The 25,128-nt window shown below is 38.9% G+C and overlaps 2 protein-coding genes across 2 annotated transcripts in view; both read left to right on the top strand.

Moving 5' to 3' along the window:
- The window catches only part of LOC137978606 (adhesion G protein-coupled receptor E1-like), a 193,562-nt gene that overhangs the window by 131,443 nt on the left and 36,991 nt on the right, over window positions 1–25,128 (top strand). The window lies entirely within an intron of this gene.
- LOC137980235 (uncharacterized) lies at window positions 12,127–13,732 on the top strand. Its single transcript, XM_068827634.1, has 2 exons — window positions 12,127–12,215; window positions 12,774–13,732. The coding sequence occupies exons 1-2, from the start codon at window positions 12,197–12,199 to the stop codon at window positions 13,697–13,699; spliced, it is 945 nt and encodes a 314-aa protein (XP_068683735.1). The 5' UTR covers window positions 12,127–12,196; the 3' UTR covers window positions 13,700–13,732.

Genomic DNA, 25,128 nt, shown 5'->3' with positions numbered 1-25,128 from the left:
TAACTTTGCGGACATGGATTATTTTCTTCGGTGCTACATTCTGTATCCGTTGCTTTATTTTGGAGCATCTTACGCTTCTTATGAAGAAGGTAAGTGTTCTGTCGAATGACTCTTTTTTTTATATTATTATAGCATTTTAAACTGCGGTCACTTCAAAGGGGGATAACTCAAATGAGATATCACTGAGCTTAACAATGGATACGAGATCGTTATCTGTTAAGGATTCAAATCCCTTTATTGTAATAATTTCTCGACTACCCGGAGCCGTTCTGCATGGCAAGTGTGTACTAACATTCCAAGAATAAAATGGGTATGAACGGTGTCGATGGTTGGAGAGAAAATTGAAAATTTATTACCAAACTCTTGCCTCCTCCTCAAACACGTCATCGTCGAGTGGAAGCCGCCCATTTCGTACAACATGAACAAGATGGAAACATCGTGAAACACAAATTGGAATTGCTCAAACTTATACTGTATTTTGAAGTGAAGTTTTCGTCGCCGTAGCGGTGGTGGTTTCTTAAACTCCCTCTTTAAGCGCTTTCTAGTCTCTACAAGAAGGAACAAAATGATGAAGTCAGCACGTAGTGCAGTTTTCATTTATACCGTCACGACTTGCCGTGTAAATACTTACAAACCGCATCGATTTTGACACGGTTTCGAAGTCATGAAACCATGTCGATGTGGAACTTCGTTTGTGTGAATGTTGCCTTATTCTTAGGATACTTAAGCACATTCCATTGAACGACGCGAACGAGATGAATAATCGCAAAAGACTTTCGACAGAACAGAGTTATTATATATATATATATATATATATATATCTAGCTGATCTTATGAAAACCGGGTCCTTCCCACGTATCTTAATTTGTCTTTAAATTAGACTAGAATAGATGGGACGGTTATATTTTGTCAGTAACTAGACTCTAACCTTTCCATTGACAACATCTTTTAATTTAAGAAGTCAGAGTCATTGTCATTTGGCAAGTTGTGACTTGGACCTAGAAATTTAAACAAAAAATGTATATGTGTGAGAAAAAGGCTAATATCATCAGCCATTAAGGCAGTTAAGGACATTAATATGTCTGCTATATTTCGAACAAATCTTTCAAACATCACTAAGGTGACTTCAGAAGAAGTAATATTTAATATCTCATGGAAGCCTTACCCAACACGTGGAGATTTTCTTCCCTCACCCTCCCATAGAGAGGTCTAGTGAGTTGTTTTGGCTATGGACTAACACCTCACACTTGTTAGACTTGCATGCGACAAGCCATGACGCAGCCCACCCTAGGAATTTAAAGCTCACCGTCAGTGCAACTGCTGCCAAAGGCAGCAGTTGCACTTTGGATTTTGCAGCCAAGTTTGACCTTGTTTTCAAAACTTTAGCTATATATCTCACATAAATCAGACATCTTGTTTTGGCATTGGATATCTTTAACTGTTTTTTAGACCCTATAGGTCATCATTTACTTTCCTCACCCTCCCATAGAGAGGTCTAGTGAGTTGTTTTGGCTATGGACTAACACCTCACACTTGTTAGACTTGCATGCGACAAGCCATGACGCAGCCCACCCTAGGAATTTAAAGCTCACCGTCAGTGCAACTGCTGCCAAAGGCAGCAGTTGCACTTTGGATTTTGCAGCCAAGTTTGACCTTGTTTTCAAAACTTTAGCTATATATCTCACATAAATCAGACATCTTGTTTTGGCATTGGATATCTTTAACTGTTTTTTAGACCCTATAGGTCATCATTTACTTTCCTCACCCTCCCATAGAGAGGTCTAGTGAGTTGTTTTGGCTATGGACTAACACCTCACACTTGTTAGACTTGCATGCGACAAGCCATGACGCAGCCCCCCCTAGGAATTTAAAGCTCACCGTCAGTGCAACTGCTGCCAAAGGCAGCAGTTGCACTTTGGATTTTGCAGCCAAGTTTGACCTTGTTTTCAAAACTTTAGCTATATATCTCACATAAATCAGACATCTTGTTTTAGCATTGGATATCTTTAACTGTTTTTTAGACCCTATAGGTCATCATTTACTTTCCTCACCCTCCCATAGAGAGGTCTAGTGAGTTGTTTTGGCTATGGACTAACACCTCACACTTGTTAGACTTGCATGCGACAAGCCATGACGCAGCCCCCCCTAGGAATTTAAAGCTCACCGTCAGTGCAACTGCTGCCAAAGGCAGCAGTTGCACTTTGGATTTTGCAGCCAAGTTTGACCTTGTTTTCAAAACTTTAGCTATATATCTCACATAAATCAGACATCTTGTTTTAGCATTGGATATCTTTAACTGTTTTTCAGATCCTATAGGTCATCATTTACTTTCCTCACCCTCCCATAGAGAGGTCTAGTGAGTTGTTTTGGCTATGGACTAACACCTCACACTTGTTAGACTTGCATGCGACAAGCCATGACGCAGCCCCCCCTAGGAATTTAAAGCTCACCGTCAGTGCAACTGCTGCCAAAGGCAGCAGTTGCACTTTGGATTTTGCAGCCAAGTTTGACCTTGTTTTCAAAACTTTAGCTATATATCTCACATAAATCAGACATCTTGTTTTGGCATTGGATATCTTTAACTGTTTTTTAGACCCTATAGGTCATCATTTACTTTCCTCACCCTCCCATAGAGAGGTCTAGTGAGTTGTTTTGGCTATGGACTAACACCTCACACTTGTTAGACTTGCATGCGACAAGCCATGACGCAGCCCCCCCTAGGAATTTAAAGCTCACCGTCAGTGCAACTGCTGCCAAAGGCAGCAGTTGCACTTTGGATTTTGCAGCCAAGTTTGACCTTGTTTTCAAAACTTTAGCTATATATCTCACATAAATCAGACATCTTGTTTTAGCATTGGATATCTTTAACTGTTTTTTAGACCCTATAGGTCATCATTTACTTTCCTCACCCTCCCATAGAGAGGTCTAGTGAGTTGTTTTGGCTATGGACTAACACCTCACACTTGTTAGACTTGCATGCGACAAGCCATGACGCAGCCCCCCCTAGGAATTTAAAGCTCACCGTCAGTGCAACTGCTGCCAAAGGCAGCAGTTGCACTTTGGATTTTGCAGCCAAGTTTGACCTTGTTTTCAAAACTTTAGCTATATATCTCACATAAATCAGACATCTTGTTTTAGCATTGGATATCTTTAACTGTTTTTCAGATCCTATAGGTCATCATTTACTTTCCTCACCCTCCCATAGAGAGGTCTAGTGAGTTGTTTTGGCTATGGACTAACACCTCAAACTTGTTAGACTTGCATGCGACAAGCCATGACGCAGCCCGCCCTAGGAATTTAAAGCTCACCGTCAGTGCAACTGCTGCCAAAGGCAGCAGTTGCACTTTGGATTTTGCAGCCAAGTTTGACCTTGTTTTCAAAACTTTAGCTATATATCTCACATAAATCAGACATCTTGTTTTAGCATTGGATATCTTTAACTGTTTTTTAGACCCTATAGGTCATCATTTACTTTCCTCACCCTCCCATAGAGAGGTCTAGTGAGTTGTTTTGGCTATGGACTAACACCTCACACTTGTTAGACTTGCATGCGACAAGCCATGACGCAGCCCCCCCTAGGAATTTAAAGCTCACCGTCAGTGCAACTGCTGCCAAAGGCAGCAGTTGCACTTTGGATTTTGCAGCCAAGTTTGACCTTGTTTTCAAAACTTTAGCTATATATCTCACATAAATCAGACATCTTGTTTTAGCATTGGATATCTTTAACTGTTTTTCAGATCCTATAGGTCATCATTTACTTTCCTCACCCTCCCATAGAGAGGTCTAGTGAGTTGTTTTGGCTATGGACTAACACCTCAAACTTGTTAGACTTGCATGCGACAAGCCATGACGCAGCCCGCCCTAGGAATTTAAAGCTCACCGTCAGTGCAACTGCTGCCAAAGGCAGCTGTTGCACTTTGGATTTTGCAGCCAAGTTTGACCTTGTTTTCAAAACTTTAGCTATATATCTCACATAAATCAGACATCTTGTTTTAGCATTGGATATCTTTAACTGTTTTTTAGACCCTATAGGTCATCATTTACTTTCCTCACCCTCCCATAGAGAGGTCTAGTGAGTTGTTTTGGCTATGGACTAACACCTCACACTTGTTAGACTTGCATGCGACAAGCCATGACGCAGCCCCCCCTAGGAATTTAAAGCTCACCGTCAGTGCAACTGCTGCCAAAGGCAGCAGTTGCACTTTGGATTTTGCAGCCAAGTTTGACCTTGTTTTCAAAACTTTAGCTATATATCTCACATAAATCAGACATCTTGTTTTAGCATTGGATATCTTTAACTGTTTTTCAGATCCTATAGGTCATCATTTACTTTCCTCACCCTCCCATAGAGAGGTCTAGTGAGTTGTTTTGGCTATGGACTAACACCTCACACTTGTTAGACTTGCATGCGACAAGCCATGACGCAGCCCCCCCTAGGAATTTAAAGCTCACCGTCAGTGCAACTGCTGCCAAAGGCAGCAGTTGCACTTTGGATTTTGCAGCCAAGTTTGACCTTGTTTTCAAAACTTTAGCTATATATCTCACATAAATCAGACATCTTGTTTTGGCATTGGATATCTTTAACTGTTTTTTAGACCCTATAGGTCATCATTTACTTTCCTCACCCTCCCATAGAGAGGTCTAGTGAGTTGTTTTGGCTATGGACTAACACCTCACACTTGTTAGACTTGCATGCGACAAGCCATGACGCAGCCCCCCCTAGGAATTTAAAGCTCACCGTCAGTGCAACTGCTGCCAAAGGCAGCAGTTGCACTTTGGATTTTGCAGCCAAGTTTGACCTTGTTTTCAAAACTTTAGCTATATATCTCACATAAATCAGACATCTTGTTTTAGCATTGGATATCTTTAACTGTTTTTTAGACCCTATAGGTCATCATTTACTTTCCTCACCCTCTTATAGAGAGGTCTAGTGAGTTGTTTTGGCTATGGACTAACACCTCACACTTGTTAGACTTGCATGCGACAAGCCATGACGCAGCCCCCCCTAGGAATTTAAAGCTCACCGTCAGTGCAACTGCTGTCAAAGGCAGCAGTTGCACTTTGGATTTTGCAGCCAAGTTTGACCTTGTTTTCAAAACTTTAGCTATATATCTCACATAAATCAGACATCTTGTTTTAGCATTGGATATCTTTAACTGTTTTTTAGACCCTATAGGTCATCATTTACTTTCCTCACCCTCCCATAGAGAGGTCTAGTGAGTTGTTTTGGCTATGGACTAACACCTCACACTTGTTAGACTTGCATGCGACAAGCCATGACGCAGCCCCCCCTAGGAATTTAAAGCTCACCGTCAGTGCAACTGCTGCCAAAGGCAGCAGTTGCACTTTGGATTTTGCAGCCAAGTTTGACCTTGTTTTCAAAACTTTAGCTATATATCTCACATAAATCAGACATCTTGTTTTAGCATTGGATATCTTTAACTGTTTTTCAGATCCTATAGGTCATCATTTACTTTCCTCACCCTCCCATAGAGAGGTCTAGTGAGTTGTTTTGGCTATGGACTAACACCTCAAACTTGTTAGACTTGCATGCGACAAGCCATGACGCAGCCCGCCCTAGGAATTTAAAGCTCACCGTCAGTGCAACTGCTGCCAAAGGCAGCAGTTGCACTTTGGATTTTGCAGCCAAGTTTGACCTTGTTTTCAAAACTTTAGCTATATATCTCACATAAATCAGACATCTTGTTTTAGCATTGGATATCTTTAACTGTTTTTTAGACCCTATAGGTCATCATTTACTTTCCTCACCCTCCCATAGAGAGGTCTAGTGAGTTGTTTTGGCTATGGACTAACACCTCACACTTGTTAGACTTGCATGCGACAAGCCATGACGCAGCCCCCCCTAGGAATTTAAAGCTCACCGTCAGTGCAACTGCTGCCAAAGGCAGCAGTTGCACTTTGGATTTTGCAGCCAAGTTTGACCTTGTTTTCAAAACTTTAGCTATATATCTCACATAAATCAGACATCTTGTTTTAGCATTGGATATCTTTAACTGTTTTTTAGACCCTATAGGTCATCATTTACTTTCCTCACCCTCCCATAGAGAGGTCTAGTGAGTTGTTTTGGCTATGGACTAACACCTCACACTTGTTAGACTTGCATGCGACAAGCCATGACGCAGCCCCCCCTAGGAATTTAAAGCTCACCGTCAGTGCAACTGCTGCCAAAGGCAGCAGTTGCACTTTGGATTTTGCAGCCAAGTTTGACCTTGTTTTCAAAACTTTAGCTATATATCTCACATAAATCAGACATCTTGTTTTAGCATTGGATATCTTTAACTGTTTTTCAGACCCTATAGGTCATCATTTACTTTCCTTACCCTCCCATAGAGAGGTCTAGTGAGTTGTTTTGTCTATGGACTAACACCTCACACTTGTTAGACTTGCATGCGACAAGCCATGACGCAGCCCCCCCTAGGAATTTAAAGCTCACCGTCAGTGCAACTGCTGCCAAAGGCAGCAGTTGCACTTTGGATTTTGCAGCCAAGTTTGACCTTGTTTTCAAAACTTTAGCTATATATCTTACATAAATCAGACATCTTGTTTTAGCATTGGATATATTTTTAACTGAAATCAATTTTCTCACATAAATTCAAGAAATTATTAAACAATGCTCATATTTCTGTTGCCTATGCTGCCAAATTTTACTTCCAAACACTGACGTTATTTGTCAAACCAAAGTGCTGGCATTTCCTCAAATCAATTATCTCACATAAATCAGACATCTTGTTTTAGCATTGGATATATCTTTAACTGAAATCAATTGTCTCACATAAATTCAAGAAATTATTAAACAATGCTCATATTTCTGTTGCCTATGCTACCAAATTTTACTTGATGTTATTTGTCCAACCAAAGTGCATGCATTTCCTCAAATTAATTATCTCACATAAATGCAACTACTTGTTTTAACATTGGGCAATTCTCTCTCTTGCCTATATACATGTATGCTCCCACTCTGAGTTTATTTGTCATTTCCTTAAGTGAATTATGTCACATAAATCCAAAAGATTCTTCAAGGATGGGCTAAAATGTTTCTCTTATCTTATATTTTTAAATATATGTTTTTAAATTTTTCTTCCAGACACTAAGTTTATTTGTCTGAGTTTATTGCATCATGTTGTTGTCTGAAGACGAGTTAAAGGGGAACACCGCTAGCTTTTTGTTTGTGTCCGCGTCTGAAAAACGCAATTTCTCAAGCTCCGTACTACTTAGGCAGCGTTTACATGAACGGGGTTTGATTTGTAGCCGCATCGGTTTTTGATGTGGTTACTCCTTCTGTTTACACTACACAGATCGGGACTGTTACTGAAACCGGGTCGATTTGAAAACGCTGCCAAAAGTGGAGATTTTTCAAAAGGTGAAGGTTTCGTCTGTCATGTGAAGTTCGAAACCGTATCGATTTGAATACGGTTACTACTTTGGCGCGAAAATTTGCATTGTTCGATTCAAAATGGTGAATTTAGCGGGTAATGCAGCGCTCTCTTGTAACATCACGACCTGGATTTTCTGGCGAAAAACGTTCCGTGGAAACACTTCCGAACCGCATCGATTCTGACGGAGCTTCCAAGTCGTGAAATTATGTCAATATGAAAGTGCATTCGTGTAAAATACAGTACATATACAGTATACAGAAGTGCGGTCAAAAAAATCTGACTGTACATTTGAAGAAAATGGTAGATATTACATTTAAACAGAGTAAATGTTGTAAATCTGCTTAGATCGTAAGCTTAGTTTAAATAAATAGCGAAATTCTTACCTTCAGGGCTACACACGACAAGCGTCTTTGTTGCTATTTCAACTCTTCTCTCGTCTTAGATTTGGTTGATTTCCCGCCCTTTTCGTGCCAACCGGATAAATATCACATAAAATGTCATAAAACCTTAAGGGAAATATGGAACCTCGCAGACGTAGCGTTTGTCATCCTTAAGTGACATAAAGTTACGGGTGAACCGTTGTTCTTTCGTAAAATTGGCTTAATGACACAATGGAGAGAGACGATCGTTTTGGTCATGGCCGAACGAACCCAAAGGGATGACACATTCTTTTCATCTTTGCTCAACCAGGCGCACTTTCCAGCCCATTTTGCCTCCCGCCTTCCGTTATTATGTCTTGAAACAAAACGTGGCAAACACGAACACCCATTCTTGGCAATTTGAATTAGCAATATGCCCCAGGAGAACTCCACGAACAAAATGGAGTACAGGCGGATAAGTAATTCATCGCACTCTTGTCACGCAGTGTTACGTGACAAAAAAACTTGTTATTCGCAAAATTCAGTTAGCACATGGCACCTGCAAAATTACAGTGGTTTGGCAAACAGAAAGAAAGGCACAAAAGAAAGACACTGTCGTTTTAAATAAATTAAGGAAAGTTTCGATATCCCATAAAACATTTTCGCAGCGTTCAAAGAATTTTATCGTTTTTTGTTCTAGAATTTCACACGCTGTTATGAGAATTTTTCAGTCACATTCTTTATTTTACTAATGCGTGTTTCATTCATGGTAAAATTGCAACGTGCCAAGGAAGCGTCTTTTTATAAAAAAATATTTTTAAAAAGAAAATCCACAAAAGCAATTGAGGGTTTAGAGTTTTTAAAAACTGGTTTTCTTGCAATTGATAAGTGAAGATTTACCAAGCCACGCCCGCCCCAGAGGAATTATCCAGCAATAAAAGTGCATTGCTTCAAGGTTACTGGACTTCACTCGAACATTGACAAAAAAAAAAAAATTGCCTTTGCCTTGTCTACCCTGTATAAGCCAAAGGAGAACGTTTCTCATTCAGATTTTTCATAAGTTAACTACGCATTCTTTTCGATATTCACACAACTGACTTTTAATTCTCACGGTATCTAGGGTGCTTACCATTTAGCCAAATAATCCGGATAGAATGATCGTTGCATAAAGGTAAGCAATTTTCCGAATTTAATGACAAACCGGATGAGAATGGCGCTTACCATTTAATACACAGCATTCCATCCCGCATATTTTACTCGATCTTGTGAGAAAGGGCCTGGAAACGGAAGGATTCTCACAAATGGTAACAGCATTTCGCGAACTCCGTTCCAAACGGAAAAAGAGGACTATCTCTGGAGGTTGTCCACAATTTCCGAAAAGATTCTCCGGAAAATTGCCTCTCCATTTGACCTCAAACCGAAATTTTCGGATTTTTTGGCTAAATGGTAAGCACCCCAGAGGTAGCCCTCTTTTTCCTTTGAATGGATGATATCAATAAAACTATTTAAAGTAGTGGCAAAAGTTGGAAATCTGTCTCTTTTTAGCGACGCTACAACGGTTCAAAGTCGACCAAAATCTCATACAGTTACTGTAAATTTAACCGTGTTTGTCCCCTAGCCAAGATGGCGGTCAAAAACCGTGGAAGGGTATATTGGCGCTGATCACCTGCAAATTCGTACTGAATGCAGTAAACAGTGAACGGGCAATAGAGAGGAAATTATCACACATAATTTAAACCTTTCACTCCTGTAAGGGCCACTGAGACTTATAGATTTTACTCTAACGCCAGACGATTTTACTCGTCAATGGGGAACCCCACAGGAGTGAAAGGGTTAAACTACTGTAATTGTTTTTTTTTCAAGTAAGGGAGAATGATTATTCTTAAAGTGTTACTACGATCAAAAACCACTTATCGTTTTTCTTTGCAGTTCGAAAGTGCTTATGCTGAATACTCGAAATGCGAGATTTTATGCAATGATTTAAAGAGAAAAACTATTTATTTTGAGCTGGATCCAGGGGAAAGTGACGTCATTTACTCACTAACTTAAAAATGCCGCGTGTGAGAGCGTCTTAATTAGTAAAAAACTCTCGTGATGCATAATTATGCCGTATTCATACTTTATTTTTAAGCTAGTGAGTAAATGAGGTCACTTTCTCCTCAGTCCAGATCATCTAAGAAAGAAGTCACCATTATATAGTCACAATCATTCTCCAATTTACGTAATAAATGGAAGACAAACTCAGAGGCGATTTACTGACTTTCAGCTCTACGCCCTTGTTAACTTTCTTTAGCTAAAGTTAACTCTCGCTTAGTTCTGTTTAAGACAATAGCGATATTCACCGTTACGTCACCTATTGTCATTAATGTGCCAACCAAAGATCTATTGGCTGCCGAAACAAAGGATTCTTTTGTTATGTGGCTGGCAAAATTTAAATAACAAAAGAATTGTTTATAAAGAGTGAAGTTTCCTATACATTTATTTACTGCACTATTATGCCGTTTAAACTGGTTCTTGAGTGTTAATTATGGAATAACACAGATACAAAATTGCTGAAAGAGTCACTGCTATTTAAAATACCAAGAGAATAAGACGCACAAAACGTCAGAAGTGAAGTCCTTAATAAAGTTCAGCTTAATATTTAGCCTGAATTATTAAATGCGTTTTTCACAAAATAGACAACACCTTACACAATGATTAGATAAGCTATTGTCAATGTCACTCAACACATTAACGTTTTCTATATGTGATGCCCAATGCCTTACAGCAGCCACCGTTTTGGCGGGCTGCCGTCTGAGTGCGAAATTTTGACATAACGCCCTCCCCATCCCTCACTTCCTCCATAGACTCGCCAAAAATTAAAATCATAGCCAAGACATAGGATACTTGTTAACTGTCGATTGAGAAAAGGAACGGTTTTAGGAACAGGGGATCATGTTCAAGGGCACCTGGCTGTGTGCTCGCAATTCAGAAGCAGAGGGCAATATTCAACTTATTGCTACTCTATGATCCCAAAATTTAAAATTGTTGTATTGAGAAATTTGACCTACGTCACCTCTCAATATAAAGTACTCGTTCTTGGCGCCTCAGAAGAATTTCTTCCATTACCTTGCTATTATGAAATATATGAATGACTGCAAAAACAAATACTTTTTTTGCGCTTTTAGCTTTCGCCATCATCGTTATCTCGAGAGGTACCTATTAATGAGGCGTAGAATGTTATTGCCCGCTGAGACAAATATTTTTCAGCAAGCTTCAAACAGCTTTGTTTTACATCATCGCGAATAGCTTTTCTTTCTTGTGTTACTGGAACTAAGTGATCAGGATTTAAATCACCAGCTTGCTTTTTCTTGACGAACGAGACAATTCTTGGTTTTTCCCTTGTGTTCAGCGTGAATCTTACGAAGGTCGTTTCAGTGTGCTTGCATAGACGCAAGTTTCCTTCTTCATCTTCCATTTCTCCGTACCCAAAATTCAAAAAGGCTATCTTTCTCACCTCGAGTTTAGCGTTTTCAACGTCTTCACTTCTGGAAACGTACTTCCTCCTTAAAAAAGATTTATAGTCCATGATGCAATCCGGCGTTATCCAGTAGCTTTTAACGTTACTCAGATGGCTATCTCTCAAAATTAATTCCCAATCTTGAGGAGTTTCAATTGTTTCATGACAGTCAAAATACTTTTGAATGCAGCCAAATCGCCTGTCACAAATGGAGTAAGAATGTCCCTCCAACAAAAATTTAAGGTCAATTCGCAAAAACACTTCTTCTTTTATGAGGTATTCCAGAAAAAAGAATAGATAGCACTCTTTAAACTGTGATGGAGAATTATCTGACCAAAGGATAAGGTGATGAAATGGTCCATATTTTTCATGAAGTATTTTTAATAGGTAGTTCAGCAAGGATACTACCTCGTTGGGACCGCATCCGCCAATGGTTTCGTCTTAAAAAAAACAATGTATAATGTCTTCGTTTGCACAGTAGATTCCGAAAAGGTTGGTTTTTAGTTTTCTGGCATAATGAGAGCCTTTGGTGTCGGCAACACCTAAGTATAACATGTACAAACAACTGTTAATAGAATTATCTTGAGATGACCCGTTCATGCATAGATAAAGTACTTAAATATAAAACATTTTTTGATTCAGTCCGATGAAAGAAAGGATGAGGGCGTTGAAAAATTCAAGCCGGGTAAAGGTAGGGCTCCAGCTCGCAATATGTTGCATTATTACTATTTTTGGAATTGGACAAACCTTATGGTAATCCATTTGTAGTGTAAGAACCTTTGGTAACATAATGCGTCTAAGGCTTGTTTGTCTCAAATGTCGCCGGGGTTCACAGAGGTTATTGTGGGTAAGTGAACTTTTTTTTTAATGGCAATTTGGAGCGGGCAATGGGCATTTTGTAGTAAAAGAAAACAAACAAAGAAAATCTAGATGTTACTGAAATGACGCAGGCAATTCAAGGTAATTTTGTATATTACTTTTTAACCAGAATTTTCCGAAAATCCCGCGATCACGCGTTTTTATCTACGTTTCGATTGCAACAGGCGTCACTTGTATTACTGTTGCCCTTTGCGTGAAATCACAACAGGTCATTTCCTCACCCCATACGTTCGAGGAAGAAAGAGCTGTCAAGGAGTTCCATGCTATCACAATCAATATTTGTCCCTTTTTGTATTTGAGTCTAACGGAACAGAATTTATCATCCAAATTAATGACATTTGTTGTGATCAATTAGCCTCGTCGAGTCTTGGCGTTACTAGAACACTTGAACGTAAGTGTGGGTGTCAACAGCTTCATGCGTCATTAATATAAGAGAATTCAGAGCTAGACTATTCTGTACAGAAGAAAAACCCTTTAAAAGAAAAAAAAGCACATAAAGGTTTAAGAAATGACTCAGAGGAGTACTGATGAATTATCCGCATCGTTTGCCTGCAGAGAGCAGTGGTTCAGATGAGATTGACCTAAATGAATTGGTATACACATTTGATGTAACTAGACCATGGCATTATTTCAAACTAGGATATCCAGTAGCAAGCTCAGTGGAAAAAGGGAGAAAGACCTTGAAAAACAGCAGGTTGATGAGGATTTACGTGCCAAAGAGAAAAAAACCCACATGGCGTAAGAATGCACCATTTAAGGCCTTGGATCAGATTAATTTTACATGCTGCGACCGTGGTTGCCTTTTAAAGGAAGGCATAAACAGAACTAAAGTTATTATTCGAGAGCAAAGGAACATGGTTCACAGAAAACCATATAACGAACAAAATTATTTATTCTCAAAACTCATGGAGGTTACATTGACATTTCGTGGGGTGCGGAAAATAAGGTATCACGTACCCAAACTTGGAAAGGTGTGCAAAACGGCTTTCAGAAAGGTTTATGGCATTTCTAAAAGCAAAATAGAAGTCCTGCTGAATAAAATCGACCTAAGGGGACCATCAGTAGAACCTGACAAAAGGGGAAAAAAGACGCCTCGGAAACTTTTACCTGCAGCAAGGAATGCGGTCATAGACTTCATACTTTCCTACAAGGCAACAGAATCACACTATCGAAAGTCACGAACACGGTGCAAAAAATACTTCAACTCAAACATTTCGATGCGTCAAATGTGGTCTGAATTTGTCCGCCTGCACCCCCGTTTGCAAACAACCAGTTTAAGAAAGAGAAATAAGGGACCTGTCATTAGTTTTTCAGCGTTTCGAAATGTATTTAATAGCAATTTGAAAGACGTGCTTAGTTTTAGAAAAGCAAGGCTTGACACGTGCCAAGTGTGCGACAAAACTATGAATAGAATGGGCCACCTGATGGCTTTAAGAAAACGCACTTTGAGTCAGGATGACGAATTGCAGGATCTAAAATCTTTCAAGAGCGCACACCTCAGAGAAAGCGAGATTAGATTTGCATCCCTTAAATACGACGTAACAGTTCTTGCATCAAAGGTCTAATTTTGCGTAAAGAATACGGTTCAAAAGGTACGCAATAAATAACGGAGAAGCTATGATTGCGTTATGTCATATCTGATGTAAGAGCGACTTAACATTGCGTTTATGTGAAACGACAAACGGCAGGCTGTTGCGCGCTTGCCATAAAAGTATGAAAATTATCTTATTCTATAACTCTACTCTTTCTTCTCAGAAGTTACTTGATACACGATCGCCAACAGGCAGGAAATAACCTTTTATTTTTGACAAAACACAAGTTTAGAGTGACGTTTGTTTGTAAACGCGATACTTTATTGTTAAAAGATTTCACGCGAACGTCGATAAAGTAAAAAAGAGAAAGATATTTATATTTTATCGACGATCGCTCAAAATCAATTACGGGTTTTTAATCTTCGCTAACGAAATGCAAATTTATTTATAATGTTCGAGATGCCAAAAACAAAAAAAAACAATTTGCTGAGTCACAATCTCTAAAATCGGCACCCTAATTCTGAAAATCGGTCTTGTTGAGTCCTTATTATAGAGTAGGAACATCGCTTCGGACATAAAAACTAAAATAATTTTAATAATCCCGAAGAACTTCAAGCTTGATCAGGACGCGAACCCTTAGCTTTGAGCGATCATGGGACAAATATCCGGTCACTTTAGTTAGTTCATAGCCATGGCAGGGGCTTGCCTTAAAACTAATGGAGATGATTCTCGTCCCCTTAAGGGGTCTCACAGTGTTTAGGACAACAATTCCATATTTTAAGCTCCTTATGTATCTTGTATGTTACAAGATGCTATCGGAATGCTACGAAAGATATATGTTCGTTAACTTACAACTCAAATTTACGTGAATGATGGACAAAATTTAACTAAGAATACATAGAACAACGTTACTCATGAATTCATGAGCGAGGGGAGCGATTCACAACTGCGAGCGTCGTTTCCTTCTTAATGCATGCCTCGCTGCCCCACATATTTTGTAAAACTCTCTAAAAAAAAAAAAAAACGAAAAAAGCCTGGAAGCGTTTGGAATTCTGTGTTCACGGAGATTCTGGCATACAATCACACACCACTTCTCTATTCAAGCCTACAGCAGACATCATTGGCGAGTTTTCTTGTCATCATTATCCCCCATTATCTTCAACGAATGCACTTGTAAGCAATGTTTGGACGCTCTCATGGTTCATATAGGGTAGAAAACTAGCACTTCAAATTACACTCTAATCAGTTAAGTCTGTTGAAATATAAGTGCTACACGGCCAACGTTTGCAAAAAGGTAACCCTTCCTTGTACTTGTACATGTTCATTTCCGTGACTTTAAGATCTTGAGTTCAGTTCCCACGGCTTGCTCCCGTCTGACCTTGTAGCTGAGTCGGTAGAGCAGCGGTTATTTAACCCGAAGGTTGTGGGTTCAATTCCCACCCTGGTCAGAGTTCTTCTCTGTCCTTGTGTGGGCCCCTACATTTCCATTAGTAGCGCTAACGCTCACATGGTTCATATGGGATAGGAACCAGTACTTCAAATTACACTCTAATCAGTTAATGCCTGGAATTTGTTAGGGTCTTTTTAGTCAGATAAGTGTTTGATGAGCTCGAACCTGCGATTTTCGGCAAAATCTTCAACAACGATTGAGTTATAACAATCGCTTGCCTCGCGTTTTTGTGGCCGGTTACGAATGCTTATTTTGGAGCTGACTGGCCACTGTCCTCAGTGAATAAACACCTTTCGATTCACAGGCATTTATGTGAACTGGATGTCTAGTCGTGAGCTGCTTTGCTTGTCTGTGAGATTGCAGTCGAGTAAGCCAATTACTACCGGAGCTTTAGCTTGACTTTTTAATTAGTAATTTTTACTGTTGTTCTAAATAAACTGAAGAGAGAGGGTGTAAAGATTATCAGTCAAACGGAAAATGTTGTGAAAGAGATTACTGTGCATGTAATTTCCGTTTAGTTGTTGATTGAAACTGTTGGTTATTGTTTGCAAGGGTTGTTTCTTTTCTGCTGCCAGCCAAAGAGTGTTTGATCACTGTAAGCCGCATACACTAACAACGATTTATTTTGTACTTTACACAAAAGCATATCTATTACCATATACACTATATTGCTCCCTGGGGTTAGAAACGGGAGCTCCGCTTTTAGGCTTGGTTAAATCTATATATTATACAATGACAAAATAAAAGAATTGATTCCGCTGTTAATATTTGTTGGTTCAACAACGTTTAGGATAATAGGCCAGTTCCGTATTCTAACGATTGGACTGGATCTAGCATGAAATGTAGGCTAATGCGGGCAAATTAATTTGCATTCGAAAAGTTTTGCCCGCATTAGCCTCCATTTCATGGTAGATCCAGTCCAGCCGTGAAAATTCGAAAATGGTCTATTGCATAATGTTAGCGGAGCACCATGGGTAAGATTTTCTGGGAAATCTATGGATGCGAAAGATGTTGGTTGTGACGTCAACGTTCGCCTGCCCATACGGACTGTCGGGGTGGAGGTGTGAAGGCAAGAAAGCCTTTAGGGACGGGAGTGTTCCGGCAATTTTCCTTGTAATAATACAACTACTACTGCTAATAATAATAATAATAATAATAATAATAATAATAATAATAAATACCCTTAAGGACCTTTTACAGCGTTAATCTTTGATATTGGACATCCATGTTATGTCAATTGACACCTGTCAAAAGAAGGTATCCGCTGACCAGCACCACGTGACCAATTTTAGAGGTCATTGAAGTCAGCTGTATTTTTTGTGACTGCTGACTAGGTACTGGTTTTCAATTCGATCACAGATTCAAGCCAGGTTAACTTTTTAAATTAAATTCTCAACCTCGGTTAATGAATTTCTCATGCTCTGATTGGTTCACTCAATCTAGGTTATCAGCTCATATACCTTAGTTTGACCCTATATGGCAAATGATTGCGCTGTGTGTTGCAAAGCTATTTCTTCTTTCGCCGGAGCACGAACTGGAAAGTTTGCATTAATTCCGACGTTTAGAAGTACACGGAAAGGTAAGGAATGTTTTTGTGATGAGCCTGCGTCTGTCTGACCACCAAGGTATTTCATAACATCGCACCTTCATCAATTTTTTTTTCGATTTCGCTAGGATTTTCTCCCTTTTTTCGCTCGTATTTCGTACTTCCAAATATCGTATCCAATGCGCGCCCTTGGAATAATTGTTAAGTAATCAGGTTAACATCTTATGTGAGGTACCCTGGCCTGCGAGAAGTCCGGTTTTTCGTACGCCTCCCAAGAGATATTCTTTGTTTGTCCCCCAACATTTTGCATAAGCATTGTTTTTATTTTATCTCGGGACTTTCAAATTTAATTTATTTCTCCTTGGCACCGGATGGCGGCTCACCAAAAGAAACAAAGGGTTGCTCGCGGTGCTTTCTCTCGGGAAGCGTAGGCGAAACTAAATGCTCGCAGGGTGTATGTTAGGGGAGATTTATTAATTTTCCACCTCTTCTTATTTTAATTCGTTTTAGATTGTTTTGTTTGGTTTTCTATATTTGATCGCTTTTAATCAAGGCTAAACAAAAAAAAAAAAAAAACAAACAAAAAAAAGAAGAATGAAAATTGTTGTATTCCTTCAATTCTTTGTTTCAGTAAGGGAAGAAAGAATAAACAACCCGGCAGCTCTCCTTGCAAGCTTGCCTAAAGCTATATATGACCATATATTACTTTTCTCGGTCGTTTTCTTTAATGATTGTGACAAATACTTGTTGATTGAACATTCAACAATGCAGGGCCAAAGAATAAATAGAACACAACCCTTTCCTTATTTAATTTCGTGAGAAGCAGATCTCAGGTGTATTGACGGAGATCGCGTGCTCAAGGCAAAAAAGCAAAAAAACAAACAAACAAGGAAACCAACACGAAAATATCATTACGATTGGAAACTTTATTCAAAGAAAACATCATGTTGCTGTTTTAATGCACAATGTATGTGACAATAATATAGTCAAGCTTCGGAGATTCTATTCCACCGTGAACCTTGAGTAGGTCTCTAATATGTTCACGGAAGTTTTTAAACTCAATTAACAGCTAACCAGAAGAAAATCAAGCGACAATCTCATCAAAGACCCAATAAAAACAATTAGCATTTTCCTATGTTGTATCCAATGATCTTCCTATATCAAGCCCTGCAAAGAAAAATAATGATAAGTAACAACTACTTTCAATAAAAAAAACCTCTTAGTTACTGTTTTTCAGACCCTATAGGTCATCATATTCTTTCCTCACCCTCCCATAGAGAGGTCTAGTGAGTTGTTTTGGCTATGGACTAACACCTCACACTTGTTAGACTTGCATGCGACAAGCCATGACGCAGCCCCCCCTAGGAATTTAAAGCTCACCGTCAGTGCAACTGCTGCCAAAGGCAGCAGTTGCACTTTGGATTTTGCAGCCAAGTTTGACCTTGTTTTCAAAACTTTAGCTATATATCTCACATAAATCAGACATCTTGTTTTAGCATTGGATATCTTTAACTGTTTTTCAGACCCTATAGGTCATCATTTACTTTCCTTACCCTCCCATAGAGAGGTCTAGTGAGTTGTTTTGTCTATGGACTAACACCTCACACTTGTTAGACTTGCATGCGACAAGCCATGACGCAGCCCCCCCTAGGAATTTAAAGCTCACCGTCAGTGCAACTGCTGCCAAAGGCAGCAGTTGCACTTTGGATTTTGCAGCCAAGTTTGACCTTGTTTTCAAAACTTCAGCTATATATCTCACATAAATCAGACATCTTGTTTTAGCATTGGATATCTTTAACTGTTTTTCAGACCCTATAGGTCATCATTTACTTTCCTTACCCTCCCATAGAGAGGTCTAGTGAGTTGTTTTGTCTATGGACTAACACCTCACACTTGTTAGACTTGCATGCGACAAGCCATGACGCAGCCCCCCCTAGGAATTTAAAGCTCACCGTCAGTGCAACTGCTGCCAAAGGCAGCAGTTGCACTTTGGATTTTGCAGCCAAGTTTGACCTTGTTTTCAAAACTTCAGCTATATATCTCACATAAATCAGACATCTTGTTTTAGCATTGGATATATATTTAACTGAAATCAATTTTCTCACATAAATTCAAGAAATTATTAAACAATGCTCATATTTCTGTTGCCTATGCTGCCAAATTTTACTTCCAAACACTGACGTTATTTGTCAAACCAAAGTGCTGGCATTTCTTCAAATCAATTATCTCATATAAATCAGACATCTTGTTTTAGCATTGGATATCTTTAACTGTTTTTCAGATCCTATAGGTCATCATTTACTTTCCTCACCCTCCCATAGAGAGGTCTAGTGAGTTGTTTTGGCTATGGACTAACACCTCACACTTGTTAGACTTGCATGCGACAAGCCATGACGCAGCCCCCCTAGGAATTTAAAGCTCACCGTCAGTGCAACTGCTGCCAAAGGCAGCAGTTGCACTTTGGATTTTGCAGCCAAGTTTGACCTTGTTTTCAAAACTTTAGCTATATATCTCACATAAATCAGACATCTTGTTTTAGCATTGGATATCTTTAACTGTTTGCTCAGTTCGGTGTCATTCTTTTTACTTTCGTTTTTGAATGACATTTGGTGGTTTCGCCATCTCGTCTTGAACTCAGTGGCGGTGAGGCCGACGTACGTCTCTGTGCTTTCGGCGGTCGTGATGGAGGCTTGATACACTACTTCCTTGACTAAGCATTGTCCTTTCAAAGGGCATTTGTCTGGTGCTCTGCAGTTGCAGAGTTTGGTGGGTGTTTGTTGTGGAGGTGACATGTTCTGGCTTAGGATGGTTTTGTTGTGTCCATCGATGATCTGTTTTATGTTTGGTGAACAACTATAACTTAGCTTAAGATTGTTTTTGTTAAACTGAGCAAACACCTATGGCAGCTAAAAGATCAAAAGAAAGACTTCGCAATCTCCTGGAAAATTCTAGCCAAGGCCAAATCTTATAGCAACCTTACTAAACGATGTAATCTATGTAGTACCGAGAAATTCTATATTGTATATAAACCGGACATGGCAACGCTCAACAAACGTAATGAGCTCGTATCGACTTGCAGGCACAAGCGAAATTTTATCCTTAGGTTCAATCGCATCCTTAACAACCAATCATAAATTTACAAATGCTTTTTTACTATTGTTTTTCAAGTTTGAATCTTGTAACGATCACGCTACTGATGTATATAAACCCCAGCGATGCTACAGTGTACATGGAATTTAACTGATGAGTGGCCCAACTCCTTGTTGGTCTACGAAACAGACCTGTATTAAAGTCCATATGAAACTATATTGAGTAGAAAAACATTGTTATATATATATATATATATATATATATATATAATATTTTGAGATGAAGTTTCCATCGACGTCGCTGTGGTGGATCTTAAAGTCCCTAATTTCGATTTTGACTTCGGCTTGGAGAATAGCCTTTATGTTAACTTTAAGTTTCACGAAGTCAGGGTGTCAAGTGACAAATGACACTGGCCAAAAAATGGGAAAAAAAAAGACATTTTCATCTCAAAATAGGAGCAAAATATGAAACGTTCCATCAACTCTACTCCTCTTAACAAAGCCAACAACAGCTCTGTTTCACAACCCAATGCCTTATTTAATATCTAACAGACAAGATGGCAGGCATCCTTCATAGAAACAAGTGCTAAAACCTTTTAGCAAGGAAAACTTGTCCTTCACCTTCCAAATTACATCACATACAGTAAAAGCCAACAAAGACTATTCGTAAACAAAAATAATCTAACGCTTAATATTTTTGGGCTATTTTAGCACGCTGGGTAACCTTAGCTTTGCTCTTATTTTTGGCATTGTTTGTCGTTGACGACATGGCCTTGTCCAACACGTTTATGCAGATTTTCAGTTACCAATGTCCTCTTTTGTCCTATTTTCTCTGAAGTAGTTCATTGGATTCACTTTAGAAGCTGAATAAATTTTTCTTATGTTCAAAAGTTTATTCAAAGGTACGTCTTGTCCCTTTTGGTCATAAGGGGAACACGTTAAGTATATCCGAACAATTATACCTTGTGTAAACAAGAGTTTGTTTGTAATTGTTACCACTCTAACAGCTATCAGAAAACGTATAAGGCTGAAAAATATTTGAACTGTTTTCGAATAAAACATTGCAATAAAGACAAAGATACAACTGTCTCTAAAGAGATGGCATACCACAACTCAGTATTGCTCAAAAACAAAAGGAATGAATTCGGATTGAATTACTAGCTTCCTTAATTCCACATAGCAGCTGCACAAGCATGCAAATAACCTCCCAGACTTATTTGCATGCTACCAAAAACATCGAGAAAGTCTGGACACAAGTTTCAAAAGGTTATTATTCAAACACGACCTAAAATTCTCCGTGTTTTTTTTTTTTTTTTTTTTTTGAAGAATTTACCAATTTTATTGAAATTTTTATCTACAACATTTCAAAATGTTCCCCTGCACTAGGTAAAATCCTCCATAAAAGGAAAAAATTAGGAATTTCTTGAAAAAATAGAAGAAAATTGGAAGCACGCCAAAAAATAGGAAAAAAGTGGGAAAAATAAGAACTTGACGCCCTGCGGCAGCACTCATATCAAGGTTCACTGTGACGGTTAATTAAGCTCAATTTCGACTGAAGATGTAGGTTAAGTTAAACTAGAATTTTAATTTTTGAAGGTTCGTCATTACTAAATTTGAACTCTTGAAACAGTTAGACCGAGAATTAAAGTGCCCCTAACCCCAAAGTATTTTTTTCGCTAAAATGAACCTTTGCACCTGTTCGAAACGCATTGCGGCCATTTTTCCATTGTTCTAAAAAATCCTGCCATTTTATAGGCTTTGAAAGTTGCGAAAATCCAAGCATCTTTTGTTCACGACCGAGTCAGAAGGGGAGTGGGCCTATTCCTGATTTTACGTCACAAACTGATTTACATTGCATTCACTCTTTGTAAAAATGCATGCAAAGTAGATTGTGACGTCACGTCAGGAATAGACCCACTCCCCTTCTCACTCGGTCGTGAACACAAGATGCTTGGATTTTCGCAACTTTCGAAGCCTATAAAATGGCAAGATTTGTTAGAAAAAGGAAAAAATGGCCGCAATGCATCTCGAATAGGTGCAAAGATTCATTTTAGCGAAAAAAATATTTTGGGGTTAGGGGCACTTTAAATCAAGAGTGCGTTCGATTGACCGTATTCCGGAATAGGAATACTTGGAATAGAAGTTAGAAAACCTTTGCTTTTACGGGGATTCACATTAAAATTGTCAAACACCCACTAAAATGACATTTTTAACATACCTTTATTATCCTTGTTGCTTCAAAACGCCAGACATACTGTTTTGAATCATCACTCCACGTATTCTTGTTCCGGATTAGGGTCAATCGAACATACCCTTGGCTACGGCTGCTTTATTTTTTGGAACCTGCATGCCTACGGGTTTGTTGGAAGCTAATTAGAGACCTTCATCACCGATTTTTTTCGGGGACATACATGTACTGCAAACCGTAAACCGCAGTTTGCGGTTAGCCGTTTGCCGTTAGAAGTTAGCTTGATTTTGAACTTCAGCAAGCCGTTCCTGTTATTCACATCGGCGCCGCCATCTTGGACTTTTCTTGCTACAACTGCTCTCAAACCAAACAGCTCAAATTCTCATATTTGGTCCTCAAAATTTAACCCAATAGATAGCAAACATATGTTAGATAACAGATAGAAAACTGATATGGTCAAATGCGAAGTCTGATTAATCTCTGGCTATAAAACGCTGCCGTAAATCACTTATCGCAAGAACGGTGTCTTGAAGTTGAAACTCGAACCGCAGAGGCCAGGACAAGACCACGTGATTTCCCGAGGTTTGCGGTAAGCGGTACTGCCCGAAAAATTCGTTGCTAAAGGTCTCTGTTGTTTCGTAACGAGCGAGCGCGCGTGTAGCGACTGTCTGTGCATATCGTTTTGGCGGTGTATGAATATGCTGGCTTGAAGAGAAAGATCTGTCCTGCTCTAGACTTGAAGGGAGAGTGAGAGATTACAGGGAAGCAAAGACAAGACCTAAAGGGAATAAAGCATACAATTACAATCACACCAGACGATCTCAGCAAAAACCAATGAAGAACACACTAAATGACCTCATCGAAAACCAATGAAAACACTGCCGGTCTGTAAAAATGCCGTTACATAGGCCCAGTATGGGAGATGTAGGCTCCGGGTCTTGGGTTCCTGCCATGTCTTCCACTTTTTGTCGACCTTAAGCTACAATGCTAGAATTACGTGATGAGGATTATCCTCGTTTTAACCCTTTGACTCCCAGGAGTAATCAGCATGTAAATTCTCCTCACAATTGCAAACACTTTCCGTTCAACAAGTATTGAAAATAAAGATTACTACCAGTTAAGGGATATTATTTTGATATAACACCAAATTCACATGACTAGCAAATTAATAGGAGAGTGAACGTTTAGATCATGGGGAAAACCCTCTCATTGAACGATTTAACTCAACTCTGCAAAATGACCTAAACTGAGTGTCAATGGCGATTACTTGCGCTCAGGGAAAAATCCTTCTTCATGAAGACTTTTTCATGTAGGAGAACAATCTTTCAGGATTGGTGTATTACTGCTGGAACTTTTATTTTAAGGACCAGCACCTGTGCTTCAAAGAGACAACGCATAGTAGATTAGCTATTAAATACATGTTTATTGAAAGGGAATAAAATGAAGGAAAACACTTTTATGTCTTGTTTTGTTTCGCGATACCTTTATTGAAACGGTTTCCTCAACACGAACTAGTTCCTCTTCTTCATGCCACAAACAAGATATGGGGAAATTCCCAGGGTTCTATCTAGGTTTTATCGTTTGGCAGAGGAGTCCCGAGTAGCCAAGTCTTACATGCATTTCAGTGAAACTGACACTGCGTGCGTTTTGTAATGTAAACAATTACAAAAATAAGTCTCGATACCTTTTGCATTACAGTGGAGTACAATTCTCACACCCAAAATATTAACTTGTCTTGTGAATCACGATCTCCTTTGACAGGGAACTGAACGTATTTTTCAGTCTTGAAATCGTGATAGAAAAGTCATTTGCATAAACCAGTATGAAATAAAATGTGTTTGAATTGAGTAATATATAGTTCACTAGCGGATTTTTGCCCTCAAATACCATCTTCAGTCATTTTTAATACTTCTGAAGGATAACTTCGCATTTTTTAAAGCTTTCCAAACGACAAGCCAAAAATTAGTCTCTTCAAAGATTCGACATGAATAATTAGCATCAATTTGCCTTTAAATTGCGCGTCATTTAGCTCGTTCAAGTTACAAACATTTCTGCTATCGTCGGAGTGAAGCGTTCCGAGTTCAAGCATAAGACTTAACACAGAAAATGAATAATAGCAATATTTGAAGAATAAGAAGTTAAAAAAAATCAAAATGAGGTACCAGGTACATTTTTATCGCGTCAAATATCATCCATTTTCCGCCGCCATGTTAAGCAGCCTTTGAGGATGTTCTTTGAAGAGTTTTAACATTTCCGTAAAAAGTATCGAAGTAGAAACGGATAAGAATGGTTGTTCTTATTTTGTGTCAAGTTTGGTGCCAATTGAATTCATTTTAAGACTTCATCGTTGCTTGGTTCTCGCAGCAAATTTTGGGCAATTTGTCAAAGAGAAAACCGCACTTTAACCGCGTTTTCAAATTTTCGCCAATTTCTCAAAACATGAGAATCGCTGGAACTTTTAAATGTGGTTTTTGAAAATAGTTCACTAAAGGGTATCTTTGGGCAAAATATGAGCTGTCCGGCAAAATGGCCGTTGACGGACGATTCTCGATTTTTACAGGCAGCCATCCTTAAGATGAAAAATAAATAAATAAATAAATAGATAAATAAATAAATAAAATAAAATAAAATAATAATAATAATAATAATAATAATAACAATAATAATAATAATAATAATAGTAAATGAAAATAAAAACATTTAACCACGGGATCCTTATCACTAAAAAGTGGTATGTATTAAATTTTACATCCAACCCCCCTCTTTCTTGTTGTCATTTTCTCCTTCGCCCACCCCTCTAATTTTCCAACCCCCCTCCCGGTAATTCGGCGGGTCTAATCTGCAGATCGCTGGTCGCAGGTCACAGGTTGCAGTCATTGTTTCACCAATACAGAAAGTATCCTAAACATTCTTAAAAGCTAACCTTAGGCCTAAAAACTTTTGTTTAGGCCTAATTAGGCCTAAGGTTACCTTTTAAGAATGTTTAGGATACTTTCTGTATTAGTGAAACAATGACCTGCAACCTGTGACCTGTGACCTGCGACCTGCGACCTGCAGATTAGATTAGCCGTCCGAAATTCTGGTAAAAACGTGGACGAAGCTTACGGAATAACTTTGGTTGGCCTCTGTGGGGGGATTAATTGAGCAGTCTTCGTCTGAATGTCATGGATTTCTGTGTTCATGTTTTCA

Source organism: Montipora foliosa, chromosome 12 (assembly GCF_036669935.1).
Source record: "Montipora foliosa isolate CH-2021 chromosome 12, ASM3666993v2, whole genome shotgun sequence".
Lineage (NCBI taxonomy): Eukaryota > Metazoa > Cnidaria > Anthozoa > Scleractinia > Acroporidae > Montipora > Montipora foliosa.
The sequence above is the reverse complement of the archived record's forward strand: the minus strand, read 5'-3'. Positions and strand labels throughout refer to the sequence as shown.